Here is an 11,786-nt window from a genome sequence, read left to right as displayed (position 1 = left end):
AATGTCAGAAAGAAAATTTGTATTATACATCTGTTTTTAAAATTCGTTAAATGATGGACATTTTACTGTCAACACTTATTTCTGAAGACAGACCTGAGAAATAGGCTACAAGGACAGCATCTGGCCTTGTAGTGTCAGCATTGCGTGCAGCATTAACGTATTTGTATGTCTCTAAATGTCCATTTCTATCCACAAAACTTGTCAGAAGTCATGGTTTAACACTTCAAGGTCTAAGGGGTTTTAAGTCCGCCTGGTGATGTTGATATTTTGGCTTCTGTAAGGGTCAATTTTCATAGCAGAGTGAAGAGAGTCATATTTCTGGATTCTATAGACTCTCAGCTACAAGGTGGATGCAGTGACAATACACTTCTTGAGACACTTGTATGTGTTCTGATGTGATATATCACCAAAAAAAATAGTATGAAGTTTTGTTTTTTTATTATATAAAAAGAGTGAACCATAATGAATAAGGGATTTTACATCAAATATTGATTCCTCAAAGGCTTTAGAACACCTGTAATAAAAGTGGGTAGTAACACCTGTAATAAAAAAAAAAATAAAGAAACAAAATAACTATTTACATTTATGTGGCTGTAGTCACCATAAGTTTTTTTTTGTTTTGTTTTTTGTGGAAAAACAGAATATTCAATTCAAAATCGTTGAGAAACTTCATTGAGAAAATGAAGCAGTATCCTTCTGTTCACGAAAAGAGAGAGAAAAAAAAACACCATGAGAGTGAATTGCGGGAACAGCGATCAGGCAGACTTGTGTTCTCTCCTCTCCAAGTTTGATGTCAGCAGTGAACAGTATAGTTATGTTGATATGCATCTCTCTCTAGTCTCTGTCTGTCTAACCCAGCTGGGCAGTGTATCTTCTGGTCTTTCTGTGTCCTGCTTGCTAACGCCGGCCACTTCCAGGGGTGTGTTCTTTGACTTTGTACCTGATGAAAAAAAGTGAGAGTGAAATACAACTATTTAATACGTTTGATATACGACAAAGGGCAACGGTGTGTTTATAAAACTGCAGCTCGGAAAAAATATCCGCGCCACGCGTTCATATGCACATGCACGAAATGAAACGTGCCCTTTCCAGCAACACATCTGTGGGGACCAGTACAGTATATGGGCGTGATGGCACTCCTCATTATGGGTGCACATACTTTTAAAACAAGACAATGACTATCCAGTCTCCAAGTCAGTTTAGTTACAACTCTGCAATAAAGCAAGATGGAAAGCAATGTATTGACACTGACTGATTTATAGGCTATATCGCATTTAAAATGTTGATTGGCTGGACATACTGGTCAATATGGATGCACAACCCTCAGTAAAAATTAACCATCAAGTATCAAGTATTGTTTTTATCATTTAAACACAGTGACATGATATGGCAAGACATTTTAGCTTTTATTCATTCACATTTTTGATATCAATAATTACATTTGAACTATTTAAAATGTGAATCCTTGATATTAAGAATGTACTTTTCCTAGTAACAATGTCTATTTCTGATATCAGGAATTACATTTTCATTAGTCCTAGTTAAAGGAGGGATGTAGTGGGAGCACTGGGGTGTCAGGTGTGACTGTGTGGCAATGGCAAATGGTTTTGGCTCACAAGTCAGGTAAGACGGCCCCTTAACATAATTTTGCGTAGGGCCCCAGGGAGGTCAGGATCGGCTCTGACTGTAAGCACTGTTGTGTTGTGTTCATTTTGAATAATATTATATTATATTATATTGTATTCATTACGTTTGATTCATGTCATGCACTTCTCTAAAAACTGTAAAAAAAAAAAATGGCAGCAGCATTGGTTAGGTCTCATTTGTGTAGTGTTAGCCAATAGCATTCCAGTTCAGGCTGTGAAGGGGCGTGTAATAGTCAAGTCAAGTCAAGTATATTTGTATAGCGCTTTTCACAATACAGATTGTATCAAAGCAGCTTCACAGTATTAAATTAAAATAATACAACAAGGTTTGTTTCTAGTGGAATTTATTGATTGATAAAATTTAATTAAATATCCCCAACTGAGCAAGCCAAAGGCAACAGTGGCAAGGAACCGAAAAACTCTATCAGGTGACCTAATAGTGTCCTAAAACTCCATCAGGTGACCTAATGGAGAAAAAAAAACCGTTTATGAACTAGAGACCGGATTTAACTGTAAGATTAAAAATATTATACGAATGCCTGGCTGAAGAGATGCGTCTTTAATCTAGTTTTAAACTGGGAGAGCGAGTCTGAGCAACGAACAGTATCAGGAAGGCTATTCCAGTGTTTTGGAGCTAAATGTGAAAATGCTCTCCCTCCTTTGGTGGTTCTGGATATCCTAGGTATGACCAAACGCCTCGAATTTAGTGATCTTAAAGAGCGCGATGGATTATAGGGCGATAGAAGATCCGTTAAATAGACTGGAGCTAAGCCGTTTAGGGCTTTATAAGTCAGTAGCAATACCTTGTAATTAATACGGAACTTTATAGGTAACCAATGTAGTTATGATAAAATTGGTGTTATATGGTCAAATTTTCTTGATCTAGTAAGAACTCTAGCGGCGGCATTTTGGACTAACTGTCGCTTGTTTATTGAGGATGCAGGACAACCAGCTAATAAAGCATTACAGTGATCTAGTCTCGAGGTCATGAACGCATGAACTAACTTTTCTGCATCAGAAACTGATAGCATATTACGTAGCTTAGCAATGTTTCTAAGGTGGAAAAAGGCTGTTTTTGTAACATATGAAATATGATTTTCAAAAGAGAGGTTGTAATCTAGTATAACACCCAGGTCTTTTACTGTAGAGGATGAAGTAACAGGACATCCTACTATGTTAAAGTTGTATTGTGAGAGGTTTTGTGGGCGGTTTTTTGAACCGATAAGTAGTACCTCTATCTTGTCTGGATTTAATAAAAGAAAATTATGTGTCATCCAGTCTTTTATATCTTTAACACACTCTGTCAATTTGGATAATTTAGCGTTTTCATCCGGCCATGATGAAATATAATTGAGTGTCATCAGCATAAAAATGGAAACTAATTCCATGTTTCCTTATAATATTTCCAACTGCCAGCATATACATTGAGAATCACAGAGGGCCAAACACAGATCCCTGCGGCACTCCATAGTTTACTGAAGTTATGATCGACAAAATGGTAGCGGTCAGATAGGTACGATCTGAACCAGCTTAATGCCTGTCCATGAACACCAGTGTCGTTTTGTAGTCAATCTAAGAGTATTGTGTGATCTATAGTATCGATCGCAGCACTAAGATCAAGTAAAACTAGTATTGAGATACAGCCTTGGTCAGAAGCTAAAAGTAAATCATTTGTGATTTTAACGAGCGCAGTTTCAGTGCTATGATGCAGCCTGAGCCCAGACTGAAACTTTTCATAGATGTCATTTTCTTGCAAGAAAGAGCCCAGTTGAGCGGACACAACTTTTTCTAATATTTTAGACATAAATGGAGGATTTGAAATGGGTCTATAATTTGCTAGGTTATTATGATCTAATTGTGGTTTCTTAATGAGTGGTTTTATAACTGCCAGTTTAAATGTTCTTGGAACATGACCTAAAGATAAAGATGAGTTAATAATATTGAGTAGATAATACTTAATACCGGGAGAGTACCGGGTAGGTCAGTCATTAGCATGCGAGTCAATCTCATTCAGCAATCGGCAGAAAGCGGATGCAAAACTGTATAAATGCATAGGCACATACGATTGTTTATAAATTCATATTTAACATAGAACATAACTCAGCGTTTAACATAATCCCAGATTTATGATGATTTTGACTTATTTTATTAATTTAATAAGTAAATGAGAAACATTTTAATAAAGCCAAATAATTTTTTTTTGTCAAGTAAATTTACGTTTGTTGACTTAAGACATAACACATAAGACACTCTTTTTCGCCCCCTGCTGGTGTATTTATGTAATATGAAGAAATTATCAGTAAACAAATCAATGAACGATTCATTTTGGTGAACGAACTGAAAATGAACAAATCTCTGGAAAGAATCCAAATTTCCACCACTACTACACACATTCAACCATCACGGTTCGGCACAGTTAGCCAAGTGTGCTGAGAGTTCAGGGTTTGTAATTGTGCTGTGCCGTACCAGGCTCAAGTGGAAACACAACTGGAACCTTTTCCAAAAGTGGAAAAGCAGCCTTTAACAAACACATAAAGATGAACTACTTACCGTGATCTCAGACTGTGGTGATGTGGTTTCTCCACTGCATGGATCTTCAAGTGTAGGTTCAGGTGAGTTTTAAAAGAGAAACTGTTTCTACACTGATCACACGTGTGTGACTTCCCTCTGGTGTGGATCCTCTCATGTTTTTTCAGATTTGCTGACACACTGAATCTCTTGTCACAGTGTGAACACTTATAAGATTTTTCTCCAGTGTGAATTCTCTCATGTTTTTTCAGATCTCCTGACCGACTGAATCTCTTGTCACAGTCTGAACACTTGAAAGGTTTTTCTCCAGTGTGGATCTTCTCATGTCTTTTCAGAGCTGATGCCACACTGAATCTCTTGTCACAGTGTGAACACTTATAAGGTTTTTCTCCAGTGTGGTTCATCTCATGGCTTTTCAGATGCGCTGGCTGATTGAATCTCTCGTCACAGTGTGAACACTTGTAAGGTTTTTCTCCAGTGTGGATCCTCTCATGTGTTTTCAGAGCTGATGCCACACTGAATCTCTTGTCGCAGTGTGAACACTTATAAGGTTTTTCTCCAGTGTGGATTCTCTGGTGCAGTTTTAAATGTATCCTTGTAATAAAAGTCTTCCCACACTCAAAGCACAAGTACTCTCTCACACCAGTATGTATTTTCTCATGTTTGTGTAAATTTTGCAACCCTGAAAAACTCTTTCCACACACAGAACATGAATGCGGCTTCTCCTTCATATGAACTGTCAGGTGTGACTTCAGGGCTGATGCACAGAGAAATGTTTTTCCACACTGATCACATCTAAATGGCTTCTCTCCAGTGTGGATCCTCATGTGAACATTAAGGTGTGAAGAATAACCGAAACACTTCCCGCACTGATCACATGAGAACGGCTTCTCTCCAGTATGAATTCTCATGTGAACATCACGGTTTTGTTTGGTTGTGTAACTCTTTCCACACTGAGTGCAGGTGAAAGATTTCTTGGCTCCTCTTTTCTTTAAAATGTTCTGTTTAGTCTTTGAGCGACTCAAAGGTTTTTCTCCAGGTTTGACATGATGTTCCTCCTCCACTTCACTCAGTTCTTCACTTTCCTCGCTCTCTTCCATCGGGTCTGATATGACAGAAAAACTATTATTGTAAAATTTTGGAAATAATCAAAATAGTTCAAAGAGAGAAATATGGAGTGAATGAAGATTAAAATTATCTCAGATGTAACAACAACTGCAATAAACTATTACAATAATTTCTATATTTTTATTAATTAATTATACATCCCTGAAACTTTCCCTGAATGAGCTACACTGATCTTCCAGTTATATTTTTAAAACATTATAGGCACAAATCCCATGTTTCTGTAGTGAGAACTATTAAATATGTTTGATCAATGACACAATTATCTAACATGATATGAACATTAAAATACACAATACTGACATATTTTAACACCAACTTTTAGACATTTAATTATGTTAAAAACTACAAAAATGTTTTAATTAAGGGCCGTTCACACTGAACTTCTCCTTCCGTTGACTTTACATGCATGTGAAAGTGGGACACAAAAAACACAAGATCAAGTGAATTTCACTGCGAGAAAGAACATACATGTTTGCAGTAAAGCAGAATAGATTGTAAATTTGTATTATATTTTGAAATGATGATTATGTGTTATACATGTTCGTAAAAATACACACACACATAAAAAAAACCTTCCTTTACTGACCATTTGTTCAAAAATAAACTTGTGCAGCCATTTCACAGTTTAACTGTTTATCTAAAAGTGATAATGTGCTTGAATGTTTCTAACATGAATGTTCTTCAGCATCATGAAAATGATCTCCGGCTAGTTTGACAACTATACCTTATTGGGTTAGAGATACCATTTGCGCCACAAACGTGATATAATAACACACAATGTTTTCGTTTAGCGAGATATTTTAAAATTAAATTTTTACCTGTAAGTCGCCATTGTTGTTTTTACCCATTGCATTCTGGGCCGTGACGTAGACTGGTCTCCCAGCGCCGCTATAAACACAAGACGCGTAAACACTAACGTTATCAAGCTAAAGTATTACCTCAATTAGCGAGCGAAATGTCAGCCGTTCACCCTTTGCAGTTCGAGCCTGAACGTGTCGTAAATACGGAGGAAGGTTCACATGATGATAATCATCTCGTAGCCGTAGGTGAGGAGGAGAAGGAGGAGAGAGTAGGGCACACGCATTGGTGTGGCAGTGGCAATTGTTTACCAATTCTTACTGAAAGGTAGTGTGTTTGCTGTAAGGAACTCCACTTCATATCAGCAGCAGTCCAGGGTAAGGTAGCTAGGGTAGCTATTAGGGGTGGAACGGTACATGTATTCGTTTTGAACCGAAACGGTATGGGCGTCACGGTTCGGTGCATGAATATACACGTATAAAAATAAATAAAACTTGCATGCAAATTAATGTAATGCAATGCGGAACTACTGTTAGATACGCGGGTTCTTTAGGGCTATAATAAACAGGCTGCGATGTCAAGATTGCAGTGCTGGGATATGTCGTGTGTGCGAGAGAGAGAGGCGCGGGCGCGATCGAACAGTGGAAACATAAAAACATACTCCGTCATTTTGTTCATACAGGACATCATTCAAACTGCAAAGTGTTTGCTTATATTTGTTTACACTCGCAATAAAACACAACATTGTGCTTTTGACAAACTGTAAACTCTTGTCAAACTGTAACCTACAACTGTCATCCAACCAAAATCTCTCTCTCTCTCACACACACCGTTTGTGTGCAAAAAAGCAAAAAATATTTATCCGACCCATTTAAAAACAAGGTGTCATTTTAGCTTTCTAGGTGGGTTCGACGATGAACTGTAGAAGAGTGTGTCGAACTGCCCGCGAACGCTCGCCTCTGATGTGTTCTTTTTAGTTTAGCGCTCAAGACCGTCGTGCGTCATCAACACAGGGTTCTTGCAGGTTTCAGTAAGTCAAATTTAAGACCTTTATAAGACATTTTAAGAAAGATTGAAATTTAAGACCTACACGACGCATTACCAAATAAATATTCAAATCAAAGAATTAATTTTATTTCAATGAATTCAGTAATTGAAAAAGCATTAATTTAATTTACATATAAATCACATTAGTAACCTTCCACACCCAACAACGCGTGTCAGAGAAAAGAACAGAATCAGATATAATTTTTTTATAGAAAATTGTACTTTGCATATTATACTGTAAAAAACACATAATTAGTTGATCATAGTTGATCATAACTAGAGATGAAATGGCATGAACATTTAATTTCATGATTATAGTGACAAAAATTATCACGGTTATCACAGAATCCTGTTCAAAAAGTAGTAATACTACACAATGAAATCAATTCACCAAGTTTTATGTCGAAAACCAGCAAATAACAAATAAATTTAGCATCAATATGCACTTTTTGTTTACATAAACATTAAAATAATACCATTAAAAATGAACATTTTTAAAATGTCTTGCATACTAACATGTACAAGTTAAAATAAAGGTTTGACAAAAAAGGTTTTATAAAAAGATAAACCTCACATATTTCAGACTTTAAATTATTTTTTTAAATAAAAAGATAAATTACTGACATTTACAGTACAATGCACTTTAGCTTATCTTTTATTATTAATAGTAAAATTCGCTCCGATTTTCCCGTGGCGTCTGTCGTTGCTTTGCAACCAAGCCCTGCGCTCTCCACAATGGCAAAGAAGTTTAGTAGCTAATGGATTTCCACCACCGAAAAACGCTTGCTGTAGCTTTGCTTCAAGATTTATTTACGGGGAAGAGAAAAACACCCATACTTTTTTGCTACTTTGTAATAACTTTCTGCGGCCAGTGTTTCTGGAAATAAACGAGGGTAAACCCTTTTTAAGACCTGACTAAATGAAATTTAAGACCGCGGATGAAAATCTGGCCGTTTTTTAGACTTTTTAAGACTCCGCGGGAACCCTGTCAACAATCGACGGCCCGTAGTACGTTAGTACGTTACGTTAGGTAGTGATCACGCTTTTTTTATTTTTCTTAATCATGAAAGCGTTTCAGGTATTTTTAACCACGCGCTTTACTTAGGAGGGGTATTGACATCATATCTAGACATCAATTTTGCAAACTAGCCGGAGATCCTTTGAATGAATGAAGAATAAACACCAACCTCTTTGTTCTTCAGGATCTTCAGTGTGTTTCATTCTGCAGGGTTCTGGATCACTCATGTTCTCACTGTCCTCTTTAATAAACTCAGTCTATGCAGATTTCAGCTCTTCCTGATGCTCGTCTTCACTTGAAGCTGATGGGAATTTACAGCATTTATTGGAGAATTACTGTGGGAGGGGCTTCACTGATGATGTGATTGCTGTGGGAGGAGCTTCACTGATGATGAATTACAGTGTTAGGAGTTGATCTGCCAAAATCAAACATAGAGCCCTGCATTTCAGCCCGAGCCCGACGGGCCCCGACTTTTTTACGCCCCTAGGGCCGGGCTTCGGGCCAATTTTCACGTCATAGTTCACATGCGGGCCGGGCCTCGGGCCTTTTTTGGGTTATCCTTCTTTTTATATTTTTAGACATTAATTAAAAAAATATGAGAAATTGACGTCGACGATAGAAGAACAAACATAGAAAGACATTTAATAACCTCATAACTTTCATAATCTTATAATTACACTGACATATGATTGACATGACAGTCTCACGCACGCAAGCACGCGCACACACAGAAGGTTTCCCGTCAGCGCAACCAACAAATCACCTCACGTGCAAATAATTGAGAATATTAAGAGAAAAATCGCAGAGTGATAGAAGAGAGGACTGGGTTAAAATCTTCCACTGTGGATGCTATTCTTTTTCTCCACGATGCTCTGTAAGAGACTGTTCTAACTTTTCGTTTGATTGGACTTTATTTTCGTTTAACTGTTGGAAACTACTGGAAAAAAGAATGACCATGTTCTGTGGTGCATCTTTGAGGTAAGATAACCTGCAAGTTTGTTTTTTATTTTTTTTTATTTAATTTGCTCTATTGCTCATTTCGTTCGCGAGCGCTGTTGCGAGCAGCCTGAGCCTGCCTCAGTATTTAAAAAAAAAATACTCACTGTGGTTTAATAAATAAACATTAAACTAACTGTCTGTGATATGCTTGAAGTGTTTTATATCTATGGATTTTATTGTAGCCAAGTAAAGTATTAGCGTTGATTTGAGAGGCTAAATTGATCAAACATGTTTTACTCGCTGTTGGCTCGGCTGCTTTAGTCGTAATTTTTAGCGCAATTTTCCACCGGACAAAATTGCGATTGTTAACTCATGATTTCTGTTCTGTCTGTGCGCACCAATCTTGCACTTCTATCTACTCCTCAACCAGACCCCCTAGAGACTTCGGGTTTTCGGCATTATGTTAAGGAAGGTCTAATCTCGGGAACGCACAAAAAAAAATCCAGGAAAAGATTTACTATCTCTTAGTGTTGTGATCCCATGACGTCAGAAAATTGCGCTAAAACACTCACTGAGTTTTTATTACTTTTTTTTTTAAATGCTCCAAACATTTGTCTAAATTAACTTAATAAAGAAATGAAAAGAAAAGAAACCTAACTAACAAAACGGACATATTTTAATGGCTGCAAATAGGGCAGGCTGCCGCTGTAAAAAAGAAACAAAAAAAAACAAAAAAACAACCGGGCTCGGGTCGGACTCGGGCTGATAATTCTGATGAGCTGTCGGACACGGGTCGGGCTAGGGCCTGAGCGTCTCGGGCCAGGGCCGGGCTCGGGCCTAGATTTGAGGCCCGTGCAGGGCTCTAATCAAACATATATAAGTTACTGATTTGGTTTAATTAAATTCTTCCAAATATAAATAATGGTAAGAAAAACAGTTGAAAGCATAAACAGAAATAAACATAGGCTACTGTTAGATTGAGCGCTGAGGGAGAAAAGGTATCTCTCAAGTTTATTAGCATCTTTGTCTCAGAAGATATAGCAAAAATATTAGGGGAGTTACAGTGAGTTAACCAATAAGATAGTGTATACCTTACATCATATATTAATATGATACATTGAATAACAAGGCCATATGGTCAGTTTCTGACTAGGCTATCCTACCACATGTACATTTGTAGCCTGGAGGACCCTTATACTGTCTTCATAATAGAGAGAATAGGAGACAGTGCCTTCTTACAGAACACAGAAATTCTAATAAGAAGTTATACGCTTTTGCTGAGACTACCATACTAGAATTTCTTAAAGCTACAGGCAACAAATTACCCTCAGTCTGCTGACACCAATGAAATGAGCTTTAAGTGTCAATTTACAGGAGATCTGAAGACATCAGCATAATAAATGAGGTGAAAACAGGAACTATTGTCATGAAATAAAGAGTGTTTTCAGCAGATCTGTTAATATTGATGAGCCTCAGACTATCAACACTCATTCAACAAGCCATTCAGGATCATCAGCAGATCATCTCACTTTATTCTGAGTGTTTGCTGTTAGAAACACATTATTTGAGTCAGGATACATGATAAAAGCCTGTAAAACTGCTCTAGTGAAAGATATCTCACAGTGTAACATAAATCATCAATAATAAAACAAAATAATTAAATAACCTCTCTTTATGAACCTCTTCAGGCAAATAACAACACCATAATATGTGAATCTAAATATAGTTTGACTTTATAACTATTAATTGCAATAAAGTAATTCCATCATTAACATGTTAGCCTAAATATTCGTTTGTACAGAAACTGACAATGGTCATAAAACTAAAAAAATAAAAGAAAGAAAATGTAACGTTTCCTGTGACAAACTTAATTCATATTTATCTATATTACCATGATTTGATATTTCCCACGTTCATTACTCATACAGGGGCAATATAAAGTGTCTACATCAATTTTAATGAGTAAATGTAATCTGCCAAAGATAAATGTCGACAAAGAAATAAAGGTAGCCTAAACATGAAAATGGCAACAGAAACACTTGAGATCGATTCCTATCAATTCCCCTCACAGATCTCAACTCTTGACTTGACATTCAGTAACAGTTCTCACACAAACATCGAGACAATCACACAAACGAACACAAAATCGCTCAGGTCTGAATGAACTCCACATATTCTCCTCATGCTCGCTGCTGCTGCACTAAATGTTTATTTCAGTAGGAAGACGCCAGAAAAGACGCACAAGTATCGCTGTGATCGATGAAAACAATACAGAAATGAGTCTGTCGCTTAATCAAACTCTATAAAGTGTGTGTAATGGTTGTATATGAAATACCGTGAGCTGCTCTCCTCTCCTCTCCTCAGAAGACTCGACGCTGAAACTCTCAATGAGGGAATTGAAACATAGCAGGGAAGAAACATACACAGTAAAAGAAAGGTCAGCGAAGCTCCTCCCACAGCAATTCCCCATGCTGTAAATTCCCATCAGCTACAAGTGAAGACGAGCATCAGGAAGAGCTGAAATCTGCAAAGACTGAGTTTATTAAAGAGGACAGTGAGATTAATAATAATAATAATTATTATTATTATATATATTTTTTTTATTATTTTTTTTTTTGTGTGTGTGATGGGCCAGTGAAGATTATTGCAGTGCAAGTAACAATCTGAACCAGAATTAACCT

General features: G+C 37.0%; 1 protein-coding gene across 1 annotated transcript; it reads right to left on the bottom strand.

The window, feature by feature from the left end:
• Positions 1-456: 456 nt before the first annotated feature.
• LOC311286353 (uncharacterized protein) lies at positions 457-5,275 on the bottom strand (the record flags this gene model as incomplete). The annotated part of the gene is made up of 2 exons (XM_084402533.1): positions 457-940; positions 4,197-5,275. The coding sequence occupies 2 exons, from the start codon at positions 5,273-5,275 to the stop codon at positions 898-900; spliced, it is 1,122 nt and encodes a 373-aa protein (XP_084258659.1). The 3' UTR covers positions 457-897.
• Positions 5,276-11,786: the final 6,511 nt, after the last annotated feature.

Source organism: Rutilus rutilus (genome assembly GCF_951802725.1).
Source record: "Rutilus rutilus genome assembly, chromosome: 1".
Lineage (NCBI taxonomy): Eukaryota > Metazoa > Chordata > Actinopteri > Cypriniformes > Leuciscidae > Rutilus > Rutilus rutilus.
This window is presented reverse-complemented; position numbering and strand designations above follow the sequence as displayed.